Consider the following 25295-nt stretch of genomic DNA (forward strand, 5'->3'; position numbering starts at 1 on the left):
ACTTGAATGAGACTTTGTATACAAAATATTGCCTAGTTATCTGTAACCTGGATAATTGAGACTCTATAAAAATAATCTTAAATCGATGTTTTTCTTCTCTTGTCTCCTACAGTCTCGAGTGACCTAGATGCCACTGGTCTGAGTTTTCTGTCTGATCTTTGTTCAGGGCTTGGCGACTCCCTGATTTCTTCCATCATCCCACTTCTTAACCCAGCTTCCTCCCCCTCCTCCTTTCATTCAAAGCCCCAGCTTGATCCCCGATACTGCACTGACCTGGTGTCCCGTCGGACCAAAGAGGTGTATTCTTACCCGAGTCCACTGCATGCTGTTGCTCTCCAGAGTCCCCTCTTCACTTCCACAAACCAGGAGCAATCCGCCCCTACAAACCCTGAGGGATCCCAGCACGATGAACAGGCAGAGCCAAACTCTGACACAGCTGTGCCTCTCCAGCCTCAGCAGCCTCCCCCACTGGCCTCCCTCACCCATTTGGAGCAGTACATATCACGGCTTTCTCACCAGTACCACACCCGTGTAACTTCCTCCACCTGTGATCTGACATCAGCTGCCACCTCCGGTCCAGTAACACACAGAGGTCTTTATACCCCTGGCAAAAGCCATGGCTCCACCCAGTCCCTGTCTGCCTTTGAGAGCCGTAATACACCCTCCACTGTATTGGGGGGGAGCATCACACCTTGCAAGTCACTGCTGGGGAACTCAGCTAGAGTTAGCCTCAGTACAACGGGGAAAAAAGGCACCAGGAATTCAATCAACCTGGGTAACCTTCCATCAGCAACTGGTGAAGACTTGAACATAAACCTGCATCTCAACCTCAACTTGAACCTGGCACCTGGTCTGAACTCCAGCTCCGGGCTGGTAGACAATCCCAAAAATGGGAGTTGTGGAGCTTTGAAAAGCGAATTTGCTACAACCCCTTCTGCCTCTGCCTCTTCATTTTCTTCTTCAACACCCACCCCTGCACTGAGATCTCGCTCTCGCATTTCAACCTGTCCAAGCAGCCTGAGCCACCGCAGTTCCCTGGAAGTCCCTTCTGCTTCAGGAAGCAGTTCTGCATTTGGGTCTTCAGTCTTCTGTCGCTCATTAGACTGGAGCTGTGGAGCACCACCTGAGACTGGACAATCAGTGTTTGGTACAAACACAACATCAGCTCCTGGGTCTCAGCGCAGCAGCTTAATCCAAGAATCCAACTGTAGTCCCAAACTAAGCGAAGACTCCCCCATGGTGGAAGAGATCTCGCGCCTCTCTGGTCTTTCAAGGGCTGTTGTAGTAGGACTGATGGAACAAGGTGTGGAACTGGATATCGACTGTTTCCAAACACATCCAGCAGGAGAGGGGAGGAGCCATGGTAAAACTCACATGACAACCCAGAAAGATCAATCACATGACTATGCTAGGCTGTCAGAGGTGAGTCCTCAGAGACCGATACAGCTCTCCCTCAGTGTCACCCATTCTCCACAGTCTCAGACCAGCCTCACCCCTCCTCTCTCACACTCCAGCAGCCCTATACACCCTTATCAGTCTAAACATCTTCCATCTCCCCACTACTCTTCACACTACCACTACCAGCACATCCCTTCCGCATCTGAACTTCCCTCCTCCACTGCTTCCTCCCCTGCCTCACATCCCGCCCCTAGGGCTCACTCCCCTCCATGTCCTCTCCAGCCATCCCCTCTGGGTGCCACCCCCCTCTCAGTTTTCCGACGGGATTCGCCCTTCCAATGCTCCCTGCCCCACAGCAACGCTAGGACCTCCCCCTTGGAGCATGGAGGGATTCAACCAAGAGGAGGATCACTTCGGCAGAGTGGCGGAGGAAGTGACAGCACAAGCAGGTGGAGGAGGATGGAGGGAGAGGGGCTCTACAGAGGGAAGCACACTTCTCATAAACTGGTGAGGGCAGCCACCGTTAGCAGCTATGTGAAGAGAGAGGACTACAGCTCAGTTTGGGCTGAGGAAGAGGAGAGGGCAAGATCATCTGCCCAAATACCCAGAAGGTCCTCCAACAAGCTCTGGAGAGGCTTTGACGGACGCCTTTGGGGCAAAGAGTCTGAAAGTGAAAAAGAGGAGAAGGACAGAGCGGAGTACGGTTATGGCTGGAGCAGGAACAGCGTTGGAAGCTGGAGGCGGGAGAACCAAAGGGTGAAGGCTTCATCCAGGGACAAGAAGCCAAAAGTAGAAAACTCTCCCATCTTTTCAAGGAAGAGAGGGAAAGAAGATGGGGAGCGACGAAGCTCCAGCCTCAGACTGTCTAGAAGGGCTCTGTTCAGGAGTGAGTCTCAGGGTTTGCTTGTGCCCCGTAACTACAGTGAGGAGCCCACAAGGCGTGCCCATTGGGTGTCCTCCTTAGACGTGGGGCAAGGCAGCATGGGGATGAGCAAACATGAAGGCGTCAGACTACTGAGAGCAAAGGAGGAGGACAAACGGCTGTCCTCCACCGCCAGCCTCTTCAATCTTTCTCGCTCTCAGAGTCTTGAGGGCAGCTGCCAGTCACTATCCCCTCTGTCCTCCCCTTCATTTTCTCCTTCTCCTCCTCCGCGGATGAGCCTCCAGCGCTCTCGATCACTGAGGGATTTGGGGAGGAGAGTGTTTGGCTCCATGAGGTCCCTGAGCCTTAAAAGGAAACCGTCAAAAAAGTGAGATTTGAACAGTAGATTAACATCACAGTAGACATGTTACATTTAAAACACTGGTTGGGCTTAATATTATATTTGATGTATAAGAAAGTGCCATCATTTTTTGAAGCTTGAAAGTTTTTATTTATTAGAAACACTGGTTCTCTTATCAGCCAGTCGTTTTATACACATAGTCTTGCTGTTTTAAAACCGATTACAGCAACCATTAAAAAAAATCTCTGAAAATTTTAGACATAGCCAATTTTTATATCCCAAACAATGACTCCCCAAATCCCCCCATGCAGTGTAAATGAAAATGTCAAAGCTCAGTGATTTTTATAAACTGTAGGTCAAAAGTGCAAAAGATTGCAAGCACTGCTAAGAGACATTTAATTGAAAGAATATTTGACGAATACATTTATTTGTGAATACGTTTCAGAAGTTGAAACGAACTAGACATTTTAAAATCTTCCTCCATAAGTGTTATTAATAGTTTTAATTTTAGTGAGAATGGCTATTACAAACTGGAAATGGCAAACACCACCACTACTCTGGGATGTTTTTGTGGTAGGACAAAATAAAAGCTTAATTTTAAAGTACTGAATATGAACTCATTAGTGGTTATGAGAAGCTTCTCTGGATTAATGGTGAAACCCTCCTGTAACCACTAGTATGGAAGTGTATGCATACCCCCACCTGCATGCTGCTCTGTGACTTGTCAAGTGATTAGATCTATTGTGAGAATGTGATATTCCTCTTTGATTATGGGCAATAATGCCACTGGAGTACAATCATATTGGCCAGATAATGACCAAAACCAAGCAAATACTCTTTAACTTGTTCTTTTGCTCAGGATTTTGAAATAAATATAAAAGTATTAAACTAAAGACAAGCTGTATGTAATTAATTTGTGGCTAATAAAAGACATAAGTAAGCTTGTACTGTGCCTGAAATACCCACATTAAATAAATGTTTTCTATTTCTAACAATACAAGTCTGGTAAAAAGAAATCTGAAACTGGGAATTTATAAAAAATATTTTACTGAGATTCAGAAAAATCAAGATCAACATCACCGAACAGACAACTGCAATCATAAAGGCATTTGAGTAGTAGTGCATCAAGAGTCTCTTCAGCGTGCACAAGCACAGGATATTAGACTTCGTTCATTTCAGTGTTGCTAGGAAACTGACTTTTGTGTCGTCTTTCTATTTTCAGCAGCAACAAATTTACTGTCCCACTGACTGTTTTTCATCAGTCTGGATAGTGTACTGTCCGTATTTTATGAGGCCCACATGAAGCTCATAAAGGGCGACAGTTACATTATGAAGGGGATGAGTAAATGCTGTGCTGAAGTTGTACAATCCGTCGCAGATGGAGGTTTTATCCGGCTCGCTGAGGGGTTTCTCTACACTCCGTCACCAGTTCTGTTGGTTTGGTTAATCCCATCCTCAGTGCTGTTCTTCGGGCTAGAGGAGAACATGCCTCGATACATGGCTTTCTCTTTTTGCAGCTCCTGATTTAGTTTCTCTTCTGCCCTCTGCAGGTGCTTCCTAACACTGGCATCTGTGGAAACATTTTTTTTTAAAGTTTTGTTTTTGAAAGGTATACAATATCACATAAACACTTAACTTAAACAAGACAAGGCCAGTGAAGAATCACATGAAATACTGCATGCAAGTCCTTCATATTTGTTTTCATCCAATATGTTTTAAGTGAACAACAGTGCTGTAGCTCAATACATGCTGACAGTTTTGAAGCGGGTGGTGTATTGGTTTTGCTACCAACCCTGGCTAAACAACACCTGCTTTATCTCACTCTGGATATTAGTGTCCTGGCTGTCTTCTTACCATTAGGTTGCTCCCTGCTGGCCTGTGTAAGGTACTGTTTGGCTGTTTGTGCATCCCCAATCTCCAGAGTGGCTACTCCTGCCCTGTACAGTGCTTTGATGTTACCTGGTTGCCACTGCAAAACTCGGAGGCTGTACTCCAGCACACGTGCATAATCAACACTCTGTCTCTGTAGTAAACAGGCTGAAACAGACATATGCATACATGATTCATACACAAACATAACTGTTCCACTGTTTATGTAGTGAATAAACTAAAGTTTAAGCTGAAGAACTTGTCGCCAAATACAAGATGTAATTGAGCAATTCAACAGAATTTCTACTTGAACTTGCATGAAAAGTTATGGTCACAGGTGCCAATTACCAGCAAGGTTATTGTAGCAGTCCACTTGTGTGTTTCTGAGTAAAGTCTCCTGTTCTGATGTAAGAGAGGGTTTCTCGGGTCCAAAGCCTTTCACCGGTGCCATCACATCCGAGTCGATGCTTCGAAGGACCAGCAGAGCACGGTGATATTGACCGATGGCTGAGCGAATGTTTTTCTCCCTATAAAAAGCATTCCCTTCTGTTTTCAGCTGCACTGCTTCCTCCAGTAAAGCCCACACTGGCTTTGCAGAAGTCACTCTGTTTCCAGGAAGACTAGAGTCTGCTGCCGCTGCCCCCTGACCATCCAGATCACCCACTGCTCCTGCAGCCTCCATTTCTGTGGTGGTCCTAATCAACTGATGAATGAAAAGACAAATGTAAAATAATTAGTATTTAAGCCAGTAAATTTATCTAATCTCACACGGACAAAAAAAAAAAAAAAATTGTCGTCATTGGAATATATTTGATCATCTAAACAATTCATGTGTATGACTGAACAGCAGGATCTTATTCCCCTTGTAGTGCCAGTTGGAACCAGTTGTTGCTAAGTAACAACTGAATACAACGCCTCTGACGATAAAGTATGTCAGCTAGAGCAATGGTTTCCAACATATTTACCTTGAGGACCCTCATTTAATCATGTTTGCTTTTATGCTATCTTTTCACTACATATTAAATAAGTAATTCTGGCTCAGTCCTTTCCTGCCCTTTTGATAAAACCAAAAAGTACCCAATGCAAAGTTTTATATTATATATAACGAACAACAACAAAAAAAACTTCAGTGGCTACACCTCAACCAGTCTTTGTGCATAGTCTTCACTTAGTCACACTGGTTCTGAAAGGTCTAAGCTTCAGGGGCACCATGAGGTCTTCCTGGTCTACTTTGGGGCGTTCAGGGACCCCAGGTTGGAGACCAGTGAACTACATGATAATGATTAAAAAATAAAAACTCCAGCTATGTTTAAAAAAAAACCCCCACACATTTGTACACAATCCACTGCAGTACCCGTAGCTCTAATATGCCACTCTAATGTGTTGTTCTACACAGCGGACCTGCATCGCAGGTGTAATCGTTACAGCTGACCGAGCTAGCAGCTAACTTTGACTCCAGAAGCACCGACTTTTTCACAGTTCCTTTCAGTACGTCTTCTATTTATTTAGTAGCATAATATACGACGCATAAGTTTCTATACCTTATGTTGGTGAAGATAACATCAGTGGACAGCTACTTAATGCAGATGCAAATCATTCTACTGGTAGTACATGCGCTACTTTCCCTTCTTCCGCCTTCCTTTTCTTCTTCGTTGGATTTAGCCTTCTTATCAGTTGCATTACCGCCCCTCTCTGTCTTTATCTGTTCACTGCCGTCTTTTTTATCTTTCGTTGCCCCTCCTTCATCTACTCAACAAATACAAAACGACTTTTTCCTGGTGCCAGCCAGTTTGACACACTCATGCGGCATTACTGTCCCCTTATTATAATAAACCCCTGCAGACCCAGTGCAACCCATTTAAATGTGTGTCCCCACTGTAAATGTTAAATAAATAAAAGAAGTTTTCAGAAACTCCTGAACCTCACCACTATAGTCTGGACCCAGCTAACATTTTACATGAACACTGAGGAGCCAGTGTGACCTGGGTCACCATTTCTGATGGTCGTCAGAATGTTTTTCTCTTACTGTACTTTATGTACAATAAATTTATTGTTAAACACAATAGTTTTGAATATCTCTGGATTCCCCTACACAAAACTTATGGTTAATACATTTATTTAAGTGAAATTCCATATATTGTATATTTTTAAGTTCTGCTATATAATTATCAGATCCTGTTCTCCACATCACACAATGCCTCCAAATTCAAGATCCCATTCAAGATCCCAGCGACCACCACCTGTCCCTCTCCTCCCCTTTGATCATCGTGTCCTGGTAGGGCAGAGCACGTGAGGTGTGCAGGATCTTCACGGGGCAGCAGCAGAGTTAAAAAAGATGGCATGCCGTGATGCGTTCAGGATCCCTGCTGTGGTAGACCTACTACTTACAGCTGTTCTGAGAACAAGCCGAGATCCAGATGTCATTAGGGAAGATCTGGGAGAAGAGACAGGACGAAGATGATGCTTAATTAAATGTTATCATGGAAAATCTCAGAGAAGAGAGAGGAGGAAGACAATGTCAGATAGGTTGTTGTTAGAAGACTTCTTGGGCCACAAACTGGATGAAGACAATGTTGGATTGGACGTTGTTGGGTAGGCGAGATAAAAGACCAGACGAGACGATACTGTTATTAGCCTTAAATCTAAAATATGAAACATGCCATTCTTTCTACTAATGAGCAGCTTTGGTGGAAGATGGGCATAAAGTTTGAGGCAGGAATGATGAAGAAGCTTTAACAGTTCCTTTGTAGTCTACCATCTGGACATCTTGGTGAGAATTAGCTGAGCAATCAGATGATGTAGCAGTTGAGAATAATTCTGCGTCCCACCTGAACTATCAACATGCTTCATTAAACCATCTGTACAGTTAAACATGCCCCTCAGGACACATGCAGAGGAAGATGGTAAATAAAAATATACAACAGACTGAACAATTGCAGAGTGATCTGGATCTCATACAGGAGATAAGCTAACATCTAAAAAACCCAACGAAAGTAGCTGTGCATAGAACTGAACACTGACTTCATTGTGCATTTTCACTTTTATTAAACATGTGCCTTTTCAGAAGTTATTCCTCAACAACAGGTGAAAAGACATCACACATGTCGAACTAATGATGTTGTGAACTCATAACTAGCATTAGCAAGTAACTAGAGACAGCAGTCACAGCTTAGTAGGTTATGACGGATGAATGTTGTTTTGGTTTAATATTTACAATCATGTTTAGTCAGTCTTTCGCATACTTCATACTGTTGTTAACTTTAGGTAAAGGTACCATAAAAACCTCAGTTCTTTGATCAAACTTGCAGCTAACGCTAATCTGTATCTGCTAAGCATCTCCATCACTGCGCTGATCTCAGCTGAACCTTCATCCGATAAGGTTTGGGAGTCAGAGTAACCCCATAGACCGGAGTGAAGTCTGGTTCTCCAGCATCTTCAGGCCAGATGAACTTGAATTTTCTCAGAAGAGTCACCATGATGAGGAAGAGCTCCATACGAGCCAGACCCTCTCCCAGACACATCCGAGGACCTGAGACAAATAAAACCAGGTTAAAGTCATTTGGCAGAGCTGAATTTGACTCCATCGTTTTATTCCAACATACCTGCAGAGAAAGGCATGAAGGCTTCTGGTTTAACAAACTCTCCCTGGTCATTCAGGAAGTTTTCAGGGTTGAACTCATGAGGGAATTTCCACTGTCCCTCCTCCCTCAGGACAGAGGTCAGGTTCTGGATGATCATTGTTCCCTGAAGAAAAACCAGGAGAACATAAAACCATATAGGACTTTCTACAGCTTTGGTCTCTCCTGCTAAATCCTGTTGAAGTGAGATGTCTCACCTTGGGAATGGAGTATCCCATCAGCTCGGTGTCTTTAGTCGTGCAATGAAAGACACTGAGAGGAACAGTGTTGGCAATCCTCTGGACTTCATGGATCACAGCCTGGACGGAAGGTTATATTTATCAAATTTTTATTTTATGTAACACTGAAAGAAGTCAGTGATCAGAAGAAAGGAATCAATATAACACATGAACAACTGTAGAAAAATACTTTATAGACAGGTTTTATTTCCAGAATTAATCTAAGATATTCAGATCGCCAACTTGAGGCAGACTTAATGCCACTCTAACAGACACACATCATCACATCGTATAAAAATCAACAAGATAAAAAGGAAACATAAAATAAAACAAGTAATTAATGTTTATTTCAAGTGTAAATGCTGACAGTATTGTACAGGTGGGGGAGGCAGGTGGCAGGAACAGAGAACAAATACAAAATAGACAAAATAATGGGCTCAGTTGTCACTGTCCTGTTTTCATCTCCATTCATTTCTTCGATGCTTTGTTATTGCGGTTGATCGCCACCAAATTGCTAAAAATAAAATTTGGATTGTGTACAGTACCTGCATGTACGGCATGTTGTTTCTGTCTTCAAAACTGGGATGATCCTTTCCCTCCAACACCTGGTCAATCTCCTGCTGACATCGTTCTGAAATAATGGGACCACAATCAATGAAGGATTAAAATATAAGTGAGATATAACAAAACACTACATCCAGGAATTATATGAAGCAAAAAATTATCCTTAGCCTGAACTTTATGCTTTCTAGACCGGACCTCAGTTGGAACATTAATTTATTCATTTACTATACCACTTAGCCCATGTCAGGGTCACTATGTTCAGACAATACATAAATAAATAAATAAATAAATGGGCCTGACATGCATTTTTATAAATAAAGTGAAGCTAGTCAGATCAGAAAATATGTTTCAGTGAATCTACCAGCGGTAGAATAACTCAGTCTAAGTATGAACATCCCAAGTCTTGCAGTTTTTCAAGAGGACCTGGTCTAATGTGGCCATGACTCCTAAAATGCGGTGGAATGTTTTTTTAATCACACATCAGAAGCTAACTTCAGCAAAGTTAGACTGCATTATCCAGGCTGAAGACGGTGATCAGTAACAGGCTGTTTAGTTTTTGACCATAATAAATGACAGCATGTCCTTTCTGACTCTACATGGTCACACATCCAATTCTCCTCCATCGCTACATGCAAAGACAAGTGCATGTGCACAGGTAAGTACAGTCCCACTAGCAGACAAGCAGAGAACGTGTTGGAAAGTATGTGATGTAAACAACTTAAAGTAATCAGACTCCATCCCACCGATAAACCGTTCTGCAGTTTGATCCTAGTTTCATTGAATGTTTACAGCTGTTCATCAACGTCTCTACTCCATTGTATGATGTTTCAGCAGCTGGATCTCTTGGCTACATTTACTAACACTCCAGCTCAACTAATGTGTTTGACTGAGAGCAAAGCTGCATTCCTCTCACAACAATAGTAGATGAATTCAACAGATTACTATACATTCATTCATTTACTGGTCTTAATTTTTTTTTACTGTAAGCCTTGTACATCTTCTCAAACCTGTCTTCAACATGTTTAGAATGCCAGTCACCTCTTTTCCTACACTCCTTCTAAACAACATTCATTTTCAACCAATGCCTTAATCACACGATCAGATAGAAAGAATTCCTTTTTTTTTTTAAAAACCTCCAGGGAGCATATCAAGTCTTTCTTTGCTACATTAACCATTCATTCTCATGTAGATGTGTAGACATGCCTTGTATGTGTGGGTAGTTCATCAGGTAAAGAAAAGCCGTCAGCAGGGTGTTGGAGGTGGTGTCAGTTCCAGCAAAGTGAAGATCCAGAGAATACATGATGAGTTGTTCCTCTGAGAACGAAGGATCATCTCCTCTCTAAAGGGATGACAGTGCTTCCTCTAACATTAACACACATTTGCTAACAATGCTGTGATCACCGAGCCTCACACACCTTCTCCAGCTCATCCAGGTAGCAGTCCAGAAAGTCTCGAGGATCTCCTGGAACTCTGGTCTTCTTGTGCTCATTCAGTAAATCAATTCCAATTCTCTGACAAATCTACAGCAGAAAGAAAAATCGGTTTTAAGATGCTTTTCATCCATTAAATCAAACATTTAAGAATCAGGACACTCCTTCAGATTTATACATTTGTACCAACCAAACTATATAATACCAAGGAAACAATACAAACCAAATATTACCATGCTACACCAAGTATGTGCAGCCGAGGTCTTTGAAGACTGAAGGCGGCAAGGTTTTCCATGTTTCCTGCTCCAACACACCTGACTCAAATGAATGAGTTCCAGTGCAGCACTTCATAGGCTGTTGGATCCATTTAGTCTGACCCCGGTGTGCTGGAGCAAAGAAACATAAAAAATACCCCTGCATAAAGCTGGAATTGTGCAGCGTCTGCGTATGTAGGGCCAGCACAGCTAACGCCCGTGAAATGTGCAGTCAAACATGGTTGCAGTTTGTCTTCAATTGCACAAAGTCAGCGTGGAGCTCCAGAAATCCAAAACACATGCTTCTGCTTATTCACCCTTCCAGCAGGGGTGCATGTCAGGTCTGGAAGGTTGTGCGTCAAGCATCCGTGGATTTACGCAAAGGAAATTACGCTGACCCCGTAACCAACCTAACGCTGACGCGGCATAAGTATAAATTCATCTTTACATGATACATTGAAGTAAAATACAGTACTCTACAAAACCTATACAGATCCATATAATTCATTTTGATTAAAGTGATACTACACATTCTTTATGATAGGCTACAGGTAATATTACTCATAACGATATGAAGCCACTTGAAACCACATATTACATTACAATTTCATAAAATACTTATTTGAAACCATTTGAAATTAGATAACAATAAAATAACACAATAACACAATGCAAAACCATACATTACTACATAACACAATGCAGTATCATGAAACTTCCAATATTCCAAAACATGTTACTGTAAACCATTCTTTACTATTGTAGCCAGAATGGATAATAAGCAGGCTACACTATATTGCACATAATATGACATTATGCTTGACAGTACTTCACAATGCCTAACAATACCAAGTGATGCTTTATAAAAACATATGTTTCATTATGAAATGTAACAATGCATTATATTACATGGTAGGCTACAAATACATGACATTACAATACATTATGAAACCCTGAATACATCGCAAAGTTATAGGATGCCATGGGAAAGCATTATAAGCATGTTACACTGGATAGATAGATAGATAGATAGATAGATAGATAGATAGATAGATAGATAGATACCTCAGCGTTCTTAAAGGCCTTCCTGAATGGCAATGGCAGCTTACGAATAATAGGGAAGGAGTCATATATCTGTAAAAGAAGATGTCATGAATTTATACTCATCTATAGACATGTTATTCTGCTTGATGATTTGCCATAACTTACTCTGGATCAGAATGGTTCTGATCAGATAGTCAGGCTTTAAATAATGATCTTAAATCTCCAATGTTTGTGATGGCAAGCAGAGGGGAAGTGTAATACAACCTCTACTTCTGCGTCAGGTATGGTACCTCTGAGACTCACCATTGACCATGGTCCATTGGTTATTTTGGCATTCTCAGTGAAACACTGAACGATGGTTTTGATGGTCTCATCATGGTAATCGTAGCGTTTACCAAACAGAACCTGGCAGATGATGTTAGAGGCTGCGTTATGGAACATGACCTGAGGACTCAGAGTTTTACCTGAAAACCATAAAACAGAGATTTATGTATGACTTAGAACTTTTAGGGATGTGAATTGGCAAGAACCTGGTGATACAATATACATCACAACAAGAGCCACCAATACGATATACTACAATATATCAAGATACTATAAGCAAGACAATATATTGTGATTTTTCTTGGCTTGTAGTAAACATTGAACACTGTTGCATGCTCAACATCAACTTACAGAATAAGAACAAAGGATCTACATTTCTTTGCAGAATAAATAAAAACACTGATCTTTATGTACAAAATTAATAAAATCAGTAAATATTTGTTGTTTTATAAAAAATTGATACAGTGCTTTTGAAAATCAATATAAAAGCAAATGTATAAACAGAAACTAAAGTATGTCTCCAGACCTTTACAAAACAACACAACAGACATATATATGGGATTACAGGTGACATACCTATGCTGGTTTCCAGTGTTTTAATGGTGTATTGAACCTCATCAAGGATTCTGTCTTCCATGGACTGCTTTCCCAGACCAAAGTTCCTTAAAGTCATCAGAGCAAAGCGACGCTGGTCCCTCCAACTAGAACCATAATCTGCCAAGATCACTCCTGATTGAATGAATGAATGAATGAATGAATGAATGACGCATCTTTATTCAAACAAGTGAATAAAATACTCATCACAAACAATATTTTCTCTTGTTTTGTGAAACAAAATCCTACTAAAGGACTGAACATTGCACGTATGAATGGAGTAGTTAGAGGTCCATGACTCATGTAGACCTGCATATCTAGATCTGCCTTGTTCTAGGTCTAAAGTGTGTAAACATGTGATACAAACTGGCAGCATTTATAATATTCCCATTAATGAACATTTTAACAGCACTTATGTTGACGTCATTCAAGCAGACACGTCCAGAAGGAACAGAAACGGTTTTGAGGAAAAACTTGATCTCATAAATCTGGTTGAGTCTTATTTTCCAGAAATTTCATGTTTTTTTTTAATGTAAATCTGGAGGCAGACTGACAGAGCAGCTGTTCCACAGTGATACTGACTAAAATAGTCCTTTTATCAATCATGTGACTTTATTCTAACTGATCTCTATTTGCATTTTGATCTTTGTTCTTCATCTATGCAGTTTTAGGCTCCTTCTACTATTTTACACAAATTGTTGAGCACTTGGTGTAGCCGTTTTGTTATTTATCAGGTGCTCTTGAGAGAAAACTGTTTGATTTCTTATATTGATAAAAAAAAGAAGTTATTTTTGCATCATCATCATCATCAAATGACATGTTTTTGTTGGCAAAGTATAGAAAAAATCCTGGTGTCAGTGAAAAATAGTGAATAATAATTTTCTGCAGATGTTACCTTTCCTCTCGGTGACATCATTAACCATCAGGTCTTGAGGTCGTCCTGCAAAATCAGGACCCTTGACGACCATGGCCTCCTTCATAGCCTTCAGCCCATTGATCACTACAGCCGGTTTGGGACCAATAAACAGACTGTAGACGTTTCCATAAGATTTGCTCAGCTGGGACAAAACAAGACAACATTCAGGTGGAGTTTATGAAATGGGATGATGATGCACCATTGAGAAAACAGAAACAATCGACTGGATGTTTTTCTTTGCTTCCACAGTTGCATCAGGCTCTGTTGTAATTTAAAAGGGAATATTATATGCAACTTGGTTTCCATCATGACTGCATTTGTGTTTGCTGTTTCATTTCAGACTTAGATCATGCAAGACTGGACACAACTAATGCTAACCTGGAAAATTGAGGTAAAACACGTACCTTAATCAAAATGATTAACTATTAATGTGCTTTATGTTTAGCTGTTAATGGCACAAAAATCTGAACTCTGTGTTGGAAAAGATAAGAAGCAGCAGTAAACAAGACCACAAGCAGCAGGCAACTCTGATTAAAGGTTATGCACATATACGAAGAGTACGTTCTCCTGAGTGACCTTTACCAGACATGGCTGGCAGGACTGGCTGGGTTCCAACCAGAACACTTTACAATAACACATTATGCAACCATAAAGACAAAGCAAACATGGCAGTTGCTGAGTAACTGCTCTCCCAGCTATGCAGTGGAAAGGGTTGGGTTGTTCAAGTTTTTCATTTCAGAGCCAATAGCTTAGATTTACTCACAAAACAGCTGCCATCAAAGCTTCACTTCGAAACTTTTTACCAAACTTCAACCGAATGAAAGACTAGGAGAAACTCCTCCATGCATTCATCTTCACTGGACTGGATTGCTGGAATGGTCTATTAACAGGACATCACAGTAAAACCACTAGACGGGATTACTGGAATAGCCTTTTAATGGAACAAACTTTAACTAGAACTAGGAGATCTGAACACATCACACCAGTTTAACATGTTTACACTGGTTTCCAGTCAGTCATAGGATAGATTTTAAAACCCTACTGATTGTTTTAAAAAAAAAAAAACAGAACAGTTTAAGGCCCAGAAAGCAGCTTATCTATTGTCATTTGACAGACTTACATGTAATAAGTGATCAATTAAAAGTAACAATTAACCTAACAAGCATGTCTAATGGGGGGAGGAAGCTGGAATACCCAGAAAACCTACATAAACCTACAGACAAAAAGAACATGCAAACTCCATAGAAAAAGACCACTTTTCAACCTCCACCCCTCCCCACCCCCGAAACCAGAAATAACACCCAGGACCTTCTTGCTGGGAGGCTGTAGTGCTAACCACTATGCTCCAGTGCTGCCAGGTGTGGTCACATCTGTGGTATGTTTAGAGAATATAAACCAAGCAGGGCTCTTAGATCCAAATCGTCAGGTCAACGAGCCCAGAACCGAGTCCGGACCAGAGACCAGACCAGTCAAGACGAGGGTCCAGATCTGCATCTGAGTATGGCAGGATCAGCGTCTGCATATGGCAGGACCAGTGTTTGCATAGGGTAGGACATGATAGAAATAGCATCTACATACAATAGGACAGGGTCTGCTTATGGTACAACCAGCATCTGCATAAAGCAGGACCAGCATCTATTTATGGTTGTACCAGCAAAGCTGATGCTGGTGAAATGTGTTCTCATACTAGCATTGGGTTATGCTGTGATGTTGCAGTTTCTTTTCAGAACCTGAACGTAGCAGTAGGTCTGGTATTGGCTGTTGACCTCCATATTTCCTCTTCTAGAGCAAATGGTGGGCGCTGGCCCTGCAATGGACGAGTGACCTGTTCAGTGTGTACCCTGCCTCTCACCCAATGATTGCTGGGATTGGCTCCAGCTTTTCTGCGACACTTGATTGGACTAAGAGGCTATGACGATGAATGGATGGATGGTGGCTGCCATGGTGCAGCTCACGTAAGTCAACAACAAAATATTGTTATTGTGTTTTGTTTTTAAAAATAGAGTTTTTGCACAAATTCAGACAATCCTTAAATCCAGACACATATACTCACAAACTAAGCAATCAGGAGTACTTTTTTGTAGCTGTGCTGCATAGATTGCATGTGTGTGTGCATGTGTGTGTGTGTGTTTGGGGGCTGGCTGCTACAGTGGTGATGTGACCTGACTAAAATGTTGCACAAGTACAAATCTAATTTCAGCATTTTGTGTTTGTTCATGTTTCACCGTTTAAACACATTTCATCTTAAAACCCTACATCTCCATCAATTTAATGCATCCAAAGAATAGCATTTCTTACCCTCTCAAAGTCCTTTAAAGGATTTTCCAGGCTCAAGTGTAACAGGTTCCCCAGTATGGGCAGGGTAGGGGGTCCTGGTGGGAAGTTCTTGGGCCTCCGAGACTTTAACTGGAGGATAATGAACCAAATACAGAGCCAAAGCAGGACTATTGACACAAACATGGCTGGATGGCCTGGATGAACTGCACAGACTTGCTGGTTGACTTGCAGTAAAAGGGAGACTCTGCTTTAAGTCCCACCTCCTCCAGCTCTGCACTTTGTTCCTCTGGATAAAAGCTGGCTGATGCCTTCCAGTAGGGAGAGGTTACTCTGGAGAAACTTCGGTCTGGTTCTTACATGTGATCAGTCCTGGTTTAAGTCATATGTAGGAAATGATTTATTACCAAGTAAAACCTTAGTGAAGGAGCTTCATGTCTAAAATCTGTCTTTTTGGGTTTTATGATAAAACTGCTACATCAAGGAGAGTATATGACAGAAAGCAGTTAACCATATTAACCGTATTAAACAATGCTCTGTCACATCATGTATGAAATGACGGTCTCATCATCACAAACATGGTTATCAGTAACTGCATCATCATCTTCCCGTATGTTATTCTTCCTCTATCTGGTCCACACCAGCTGAATTAGAGTAAGACATCTCTGCAGAGACCACAACAGTCCTGTCTACCGTTTTTAGGGTCACTATAGGTAAAAACACATGGGAGGAACAGATTATAAGCTCCAACTCAACATCTTATAGCAATAAAAATATAGAAATAGTTAAATGCAGAAATAAAAAAAACCTTTATTAATTAATGCAAAATTAAATACGCACATAACATATACAATTAAACATTTTCATTTGTTTTCATTGTTATGATTTAGTAATAACATATATATTGTTGCTATGTTATACTTATTTATACTTATAATTATAAATCATTTTGTATAAATAATTTTAAAAATATGTAGTCTTATGCATACTTATTGATCACTACATTTAATAAATTATTTTTCTTCATTTACACAAAATAATAAATGTATGTAATTAAATTACATTATTGAATTTTTAAAAATAATTTTACAATTATGATTTTCAAAAACTATTACTGATGATAATTAAAAAACAATAAATTATTCACAAACTATTTTAGTATTTATGTATTTTTATATTTGTAATAATGAGACTAGCAGTCCATGATATCCTCACTAATGATGAAACCCGCCGCTGTTTTGGTACCATCGATCCCAGCAATGTAACATCATCACAATGTTGGAAGCTCAGGTGGAAAGTTGTGGGACAACACGTTAGACAGTAGGACTCTCAAGAACCAGACCTAAACTGGACAAGTCCAGCACATCTGGATTTGGTATCAGCATGTTAGTATCGGTACGTCCCATGTCAACAAAACTTTTTCTTACACACAAAGTAAAGAAATAGCCCACATAGTTGCGTAGTCAGGACATCACTTTTCAATCATTTACTCAGCTCCTTGGGATGGTGATCAGCTCAGGTGGTTGAGAGGCTGCCTCATGTACAGAGGCTACAGGACCTGGATGCAGCTAGTCCAGGTTTGAGTCCAGGCCTGGTTCCCATTACTACAGGTCTTACCCTGCTCTCTCTGGTCCTGTTTCCTGTCCAGCTACTGTTACATATACCTTACAAATACTAAAAAAAAAAGAGGCATGTTCTTATTCATTTTCATTTCATTTAATTCTTTCTGACAGAATGAAAGAATGTCAGAAAGACAGAGTATTTCTGAAAAAGTTAAAATAAATGACAAAGTCATCACCAGTTTGTTGATTAATTTTAGCAAAGTGTTTGTCAATACTCTTTTATGACCATGCAGTGTTGACTGTTAACATGCAAACACATTATAAACTAGACCAGGGGTCACCAACTCCAGTCCTTGAGGGCTACCATCCTGCAGGTTTTAGTGTTTCCCTTGTACAACACATTTGATCCAAGTGAAAAGGTTCTCCAAGAACTTGTTGTCATCTTCTGCACCTGCCTGTTAATGAGCCATTGGTTTGGGTCAGGTGTGTTGTACCTGGAAAACAATAAAACCTGCAGGATGGTAGCCCTTCAGGACCGGAGTTGGTGACCCCTGAACTAGACCAACTGAAACAAATACACTTGGATCACGTGACAAATAAGTTGAATCATAGCTTGGTTTTAGTTGAAATAATAGAAAATAAATCAGGTAGAAATTATTTTTATGTTTTTTTTATGTTGTACCAACCCCATATTTTTAGTTGCAGATCAATGTGAACTTACATTCAGACCTGCTACACAACCATGAATACAACGTGAAGAAGGAGGTGGTGCAGCATCCACTAGGATCATTGCAGCAGGGTTTTACCTCCACAAAAAAACCCAGAATTCATGTATTTTCATTCAGCTGGTCTGATGACGGCCAACTGCAGCACAGAAAATATGTCATTATAAAACATTTAGCAGTTTTAACTATAAAATTAAAGTTAATCTTCCCGTAAAACCACTGGTCACTACACTGATCTCAGCTGGACCTTCATCCGATAAGGTTTGGGAGTCATAGTGACCCCAAAGACCGGAGTGAAGTCTGGTTCTCCAGCATCTTCAGGCCAGATGAACTTGAACTTCCTCAGAAGAGTCACCATGATGAGGAAGAGCTCCATACGAGCCAGACCTTCTCCCGGACACACCCGAGGACCTGAGACAAATAAAACCAGGTTAAAGTCATTTGGAAGAGCTGCATTTGAATCCATCGTTTTATTCCAACATACCTGCAGAGAAAGGCATGAAGGCTTCTGGTTTAACAAACTCTCCCTGGTCATTCAGGAAGTTTTCAGGGTTGAACTCATGAGGGAATTTCCACTGTCCCTCCTCCCTCAGGACAGAGGTCAGGTTCTGGATGATCATTGTTCCCTGAAGAGAAACCAGGAGAACATAAAACCATACAGGTTTTATGTTTCATGTCATGACAGGACAGGATTCTCCACAGCTTTGGTCTCTCTCCTGCTAAATCCTATTGATGCAAGCTGTCTCACCTTGGGAATGGAGTATCCCATCAGCTCGGTGTCTTTAGTCGTGCAATGAAAGACGCTCAGAGGAACAGTGTTGGCGATCCTCTGGACTTCATGGATCACAGCCTGGATAAAGAAATTTTTTTATATTGTATGTGACTTCGAATGAAAATGTTAAATAGTTGAAGTTCTTGGAAGCTCATGTGTACAGTACCTGCATGTACGGCATGTTGTTTCTGTCCTCAAAACTGGCCTGTTCCTTCCCCTCCAACACTTGGTCGATCTCCTGCTGACATCGTTCTGAGGAAGTGAATGTGTTTAACATTGTTTACAAATTACATATAAATAATGAAGTGATAATGAGCGTATAGAGGTTGGACACAAGCTACCCCATTGGTTTTTTTATTTTACTCCATGTTCTCACAATGACTTGGAGCAATAAGCATGTAATTGCTCCATTTGGCCACTGGAGGGCGTGTCTCATACAGTGATCAGTGCCCTTCTATCTTTTTGTAAATATTCATAAATAAAACATGTATGTATCAGTATTAGACAGCAGAAGAGTCTCTGAAAGAGTGGGGAAGTTGGCTGTAGTTAACAGAGGTTTCCTTAATGTTGGTAGCTTGAGGAAACTAGCAGCAAAGCTAACTGTGTTAATGTGTATACATTTACCTGTAACTAAATAGAATTTGTAACAATTTTTTGTAATCTTTTTGTTTTGTAATCAAAACAGTTGTTATTAGAGCAAAGTGTTGACTGTAAATTTATAAACCCTGTTAGTTTAGTGCTGTCTGATGCTGAAAATGGCAGATTTTTATGCTAACTGTGTCCTCATGTCTTTTGTTAACAGCTGAACACAATAAAAACCCACAAGGACAACACACTGAATCATTATTCAAATGACAGAAAGATACAAAACTCAATGCAGCTGCAAACTCAATGCAGATACAAATATCAATGAATCAGATACACCAACAATGTACTGGCCCAAAGGTATAATGAAACAAAACGTGAGAGAGAATTGTTACGGTCAAAGAAGGCATCCCATTCTCACTAGGGTGATAGAAGCATCACCCTAACTCAACCCTTTTGTAACCCATAATCTTATAAAATAACATCATGCACCAGCCCAGTGTACACAAAAAACAGATAAGGACAAAGAGTCTAATTACCCAAGAGAGCATATCAAGTCTTTCTCTGCGACATTAACCATTCATTCTCATGTAGGTGTGTAGACATGCCTTGTATGTGTGGGTAGTTCATCAGGTAAAGAAAAGCCGTCTGCAGGGTGTTGGAGGTGGTGTCAGTTCCAGCGCCGTAAATGTCCAGAGAGACTGCAATGAGCTGTTCCTCTGAAAATGAAGAATCCTGACCTCCTCTCTAAAAACACAACAGTAAGGATGTACTTTTAAATGATAAGAATGCTGGTGTACCTGACGGACATAAGTTGACTGAATAATTCTATTAGAGGATAGGGATTCCTGCATGTCCCTGTCCCAAACTCTGTTTACTGGGGGACTTTAGTGACATTTACATGGACATAAAGCACATATGTTCTTGACTGCCTTATATATTGCAAAGAAAACTGTTCTGGGGGGTTTGGAAATTAATCCAACTTCCATTTAGTAATGTTAACCAAGGTTTGACATCAGTCATACAAGGAACAAAAGGCTCTGTAGCCTTAACAGAGGATCTATTACTCCATAATATAGCATTCCATTCTAGATTGTGCCGTCTGTAGGGAGCAGATTGTAGTAGCTCTGACTTGCTATCTTGATTTTTTTTTTAAAGTACAACCTCTTCTCACATAGATATTGCCTCAAATTAGGTATTGTTTCTGAGGATTTCATGCCGGTTCGGAGGGTGTGCTGCAAGGAAGATTTTTCTGCATATTTTTGGCTCTTTCAAGACATGTTGTGATGAGTCTCCATGGCAACGAAAGACTTGTTTACAATCGGGATCAACTGATTAACCTCTCCCAAATCAGGATTATCAGTGAACCAACACATCAAATCCCAATGGAGTTGAAAGAAAGAGAAGAGGTTGCAGAGCTGGATTGAGACAGTGGACAAAGCGATGGAGATTTAAACCATATCTCCCAACCACCTTAATGGGTACTGTGAGATCGCTAGTTAACAAAACGGACGAGCTCGAGATGCTAACAAGGTCTCAGAAAGAATTCAGAGAGTGCAGTATTATGTGCTTCACCGAGCCATCTGCTGGGGTAGTAGCATCAGAACCAGAGACTTGGTTCAGAGATAAATAAAGTATTTTTTCATTTAATAATCCCAAAGCACTCCTCACAAGGCAGGTACATTGCTAAAGATTTTAGGTCCACCAAACATATGTGGACACAGGTTGGACCAACCCTCATGATCTCCCTGTAGTAGGAACATGCTCTTCTTTTTCCTTCATGCACACTGGTGGTAGTGAAAAGCAACATAATCTTCTGAACTTTCATTCAAGTAACTAATTAATATGCCTGTATTTTGAATTTATTTCAAACACAATAATAACACAGCAGATTAAACTTGGTGAGCTGACTCTTGCTCCACACACTGACCTTCTCCAGTTCATCCAGATAACAGTCAACAAAGTGTCGTGGCTCTCCAGGGACTCTGGTCCTCTTGAACTCATTCACCATCTGTCTTACAATATTCCCACAAGTCTGAAGACAAGCAAAAACAAATCAAAAATGTTCATTTAGTTTATATAGCATGAAAACATTAATATAATAAATTATCCAGGAGCCTGGAGAAGGTCATCAGTCATGTTTCACTAACAGATCCTGGTCTGAACATGAGGTACTTTACATTAGATGACAAATTAAAGTTAAGGCATTGACTATAAAGCCCAGCTAAGAGGTGGGAGGAGCCAGTTCAACCTTAAGGCCCATTTGAGCTGGATGCAATATCCATCTATCCATTCATTTTCTTCATTGTTTAGTATTAATATTGTACTTCGATGTGACTTTAAAACAAATGTACCTGAAATTCATAAAGATCTAAACTGGTTAATGGTAAAAGACAGATTACGTTATACTGGCATTTGTAAGAAATGTATCCACAGCAAAAACCCTGCATGTTCTATGCAAAGAACTATGTTCCCGTTCTAAAACTCACAGTTACAGCCCGAGACATGATGTCAGAAATCATTTATCACCACCAAAGACAAATACACAAATACAAACAAATATATATATATATATATATATATATATATATATATATATATATATATATATATATATATATATATATATATATATATATATATATATATATATATATATATATATATATATATAGATAGATAGATAGATAGATAGATAGATAGATAGATAGATAGATAGATAGATAGATAGATAGAGGGAGAGAGAGAGAGAGGGATTACCTCATAATTCTGAAAGGTCTTTCTGAAGGGCAGTGGCAGGTTGCGAATTATGTGAAAAGAGTCGTAAAGCTGCAAAGACAGATGCATCATTAGTTTAATGAGTCATTTGGAAAGAAACAGGAAGATGTTCTGTGTCATTGAATTTTAAATATCTATCTATCTATCTATCTATCTATCTATCTATCTATCTATCTATCTATCTATCTATCTATCTATCTATCTATCTATCTATCTATCTATCTATCTATCTATCTATCTATCTATCTATCTATCTATCTATCTATCTATCTATCTATCTATCTATCTATCTACCAAGAAGCAAGTTCAGACAATGAAAAGTGAAGTTAGTGCAGTGCTTGTTGTGGCCAGCAGGGATTTTTTTAAATGACTACTCACAATTCTTTAAAGAATTCTGTTCTTTACATCTGCTTGTGGGTGTAAGTAATTAACTCTTAGATGTGTTCTGACTCACCATAGACCATGGTCCATTGATTAACTTGGTATTCTCAGTGATACACTGAATAATGGTTTTGATGGTCTCATCATGGTACTCGTAGCGTTTACCAAACAGAACCTGGCAGATGATGTTAGAAGCTGCATTATGGAACATGACCTGAGGACTCAGAGTTTTACCTGAAAAAGATTAAAGAGATAAATGTGTGACTCCAGACCTCTACAAAACAACCTGACAAACATATGGACGAGCCTACAATGACATACCAATGCTGGTTTCCAGTATTTTAACGGTGTATTGAATCTCATTATGGATTCTCTCCTCCATGGACTGCTTTCCCAGACCAAAGTTTCTTAAAGTCATCAGAGCAAAACGACGATGGTCTCTCCACAAAGAACCATAATCTGCTAGAACAATTCCTGCAAGTGTGTCAACAAATAAGAAAAAAATTCAGATTCACCAGTTTCTAAAAGTATTCCAAGAGGAAACATTTTTACTGATGAAATGTCATCTGTAAAGAGGAATGATTGTAGGGAGGCAAAGGCCTCAATCCAGCGTTTAATTTATTGTGGGAATCATTGTGGGAGTCATGGTGATACAAAATGCATATTGACTTGTTGGGGTTGTGGCACATTCTCACTGATCTCTGACTTGTAGTTTCTACCTTTTCTTTGAACAACATCATTAACAAGTGAGTCTTGGGGTCGTCCTGAAAAATCAGAGGCCTTGACCACAATAGCCTCCTTCATGGCCTTCAGCCCATTGATGACTACAGCCGGGTTGGGGCCAATGAACAGACTGTAGACATCTCCATAAGTCTTGTTCAGCTGAAAGAAAACCAGACAAAATATCCGGATAAGAAATTTTTCAATCTTTCAGATGATTAAAGAACTAAAATGTGTTTCACCATGAACCTGCTAAATCTGCTTGTCTATAATCTGATACTGGTCTTCTGCCACGTGGTGGACACCATTTGCACTATAATAATTCTGACTTTTCACATTTATAAACAGTTTACATATACAAATAATTTATGTTTATACTTCATTCTACATTTTGTTATATAATCTAATAAAAATTTCAGATGAAAAGATTTCACCCACTAAATATCACACAACAATTAAGATTACCGATAAAAGAAAAAATCAGTCTAAACAACAACACATTGCAACCATTCCCATTGAGCAAAGACTTTACCCAAGTCAGTATTCCATCGCTTCCAATTCTGATCCCTGGCAACAAATGTGTAAAAAGCCTTTCTCCAGGACATACAACACTATCTTCCAGACACCTGGCTGACACAGATACCTGTTTACAATGCAGAGACCTTCCATGCTGTTCGGCTCAGTTCAGGCTTGATCAGAATTTCCTAAGCAACCAACATCCACACCACTAATATCACATATATTGCACTGGAAAATTAAAAGACTGACAATGACAATCATGCCAGTCATTAAAAAAAACTGTAATCCATTTATAACCTTCTTACACTCAAAGCCACCAATTGTAACACAAACATGCACATGTCTTTTCCTGTACACACTTGATTTTTTCTTTCTCCTTCCTTTCTTTTCTTATTCAGTTTTTCCTGCCAGTGTGTCATGTTCATCACGTCTTGTCCTGTCCTGCCTTGTTCCATCCTGTATCATTGTTGGGTTAATTTTGTGCTTTGCTTCACTTTCCGTTTTTTATATTGAATGTAAAAGAAATGGTTATATAATCATGTTTGTGCAGCTTCATTGTGCATGGTCATGCTTGTGTAACCCTTTAAAGGTAGTTTGTACCCAGCAGAAGAGTCTTGAATGAAACAGAACTGTAAGTTGATCTCACCTGATCCTCAGGACAGCTGCAGTTGAACAAACAACACACTGCTTGATATAGCTATTTTTTTCTCTGCTTTAAAACTAAATCTTGTTTGCATGTTATTCGTCCGTTAAATACTCAATAAAAAGTTAAAGTAACCTTCATATGAAGGACAGTTAAGCTGTAGCATAAAGGTTTTTAACCATGATGACGATGAAAAACCCTTTCAGGTCTCATCTAATATAAAGTTGGAAGTTTTACATCAGTAATGACTTGCAGTATTAGTTGGATACAGTCCAGGTGTGCACAGAGTTAACAGAAGTATTTTATTGCATGACGGACAGATAAGTTGTAGCATAAAGGTCAATGCATGAAGACAGTAAAAAAAAAACATTTTAGGTCTTATTTCATCCAAGATGGAAGTTTTATATTCATAATGATTTGCAATATTGAATACATTCCAGATGTGCACAGAGATAACAGAAGTATTTAACAGCAGCACCAGAGATTAAACTTTTCTTACCCTCTCAAAGTCCTTCAAAGGGTTCTCCAGGTTGAGCTGCAACAGGTTCCCCAGTATGGGCAGAGCCGGGGGTCCCGTTGGGAAGTTCTTAGGCCTCTGAGATTTAAATAAGAGGATGATGAAGCAAACGCAGAGCAACAACAAAACAAATGTCAGGAACATGGTGGCAAGTTTTAGGCTGAGACCAACTGTGTGACTAGAATAAAACAGAGACTGGGTTCAGTCTTTTGCTCCACCTCCTCTGGCAGTGTGGTCTCTCAATTGAAAAGCACTGATGCCTTTCAACAGAAACATGTCATTCTTAGAGACAAAAGCTGCGTTCTTGCTCTCCCAGGTGGTCGATCCTACTTAAAATCAGGTGAAAA

The 25295-nt window shown here is 40.1% G+C and overlaps 3 protein-coding genes across 3 annotated transcripts; all 3 read right to left on the minus strand.

Annotated features, from left to right (window-relative positions):
• Nucleotides 1-3704: 3704 nt before the first annotated feature.
• Nucleotides 3705-6144, minus strand: ttc9c (tetratricopeptide repeat domain 9C). Its single transcript, XM_079250440.1, has 4 exons — nt 6032-6144; nt 4839-5193; nt 4476-4658; nt 3705-4191 (listed from the first exon to the last, which is right to left on the minus strand). The coding sequence occupies exons 2-4, from the start codon at nt 5170-5172 to the stop codon at nt 4034-4036; spliced, it is 675 nt and encodes a 224-aa protein (XP_079106566.1). The 5' UTR covers nt 5173-5193; nt 6032-6144; the 3' UTR covers nt 3705-4033.
• A 1687-nt stretch (nt 6145-7831) lies between these two features.
• LOC306762907 (cytochrome P450 2F2-like) lies at nt 7832-15932 on the minus strand (the record flags this gene model as incomplete). Its single annotated transcript, XM_079249551.1, has 11 exons — nt 7832-8019; nt 8093-8234; nt 8326-8427; nt 8892-8977; nt 10114-10249; nt 10326-10430; nt 11660-11728; nt 11942-12102; nt 12539-12691; nt 13452-13614; nt 15771-15932. 11 exons carry the CDS (start codon nt 15930-15932, stop codon nt 7832-7834), a joined length of 1467 nt encoding a protein of 488 aa, XP_079105677.1.
• Nucleotides 15933-18259: 2327 nt separating this feature from the next.
• LOC306763315 (cytochrome P450 2J6-like) lies at nt 18260-25092 on the minus strand (the record flags this gene model as incomplete). Its single annotated transcript, XM_079250098.1, has 11 exons — nt 18260-18444; nt 18518-18659; nt 18782-18883; nt 18972-19057; nt 19999-20137; nt 21321-21425; nt 22151-22219; nt 22623-22783; nt 22871-23023; nt 23245-23431; nt 24931-25092. 11 exons carry the CDS (start codon nt 25090-25092, stop codon nt 18260-18262), a joined length of 1491 nt encoding a protein of 496 aa, XP_079106224.1.
• Nucleotides 25093-25295: the final 203 nt, after the last annotated feature.

The sequence above is a fragment of the Telmatherina bonti genome, assembly GCF_933228915.1.
Source record: "Telmatherina bonti genome assembly, chromosome: 12".
NCBI classification, from domain to species: domain Eukaryota; kingdom Metazoa; phylum Chordata; class Actinopteri; order Atheriniformes; family Telmatherinidae; genus Telmatherina; species Telmatherina bonti.

Bases quoted from the DNA above. Each gene is read 5' to 3' on its own strand.
- ttc9c (XM_079250440.1), bottom strand. From the start codon at position 5,172: ATGGAGGCTGCAGGAGCAGTGGGTGATCTGGATGGTCAGGGGGCAGCG. The intron at 4,659-4,838 runs GTAATTGGCACC...TGTCTGTTTCAG, and splicing joins CTGCTACAATAACCTTGCTG to CCTGTTTACTACAGAGACAG. The intron at 4,192-4,475 runs GTAAGAAGACAG...ATGTTTCCACAG, and splicing joins CAGCAGGGAGCAACCTAATG to ATGCCAGTGTTAGGAAGCAC.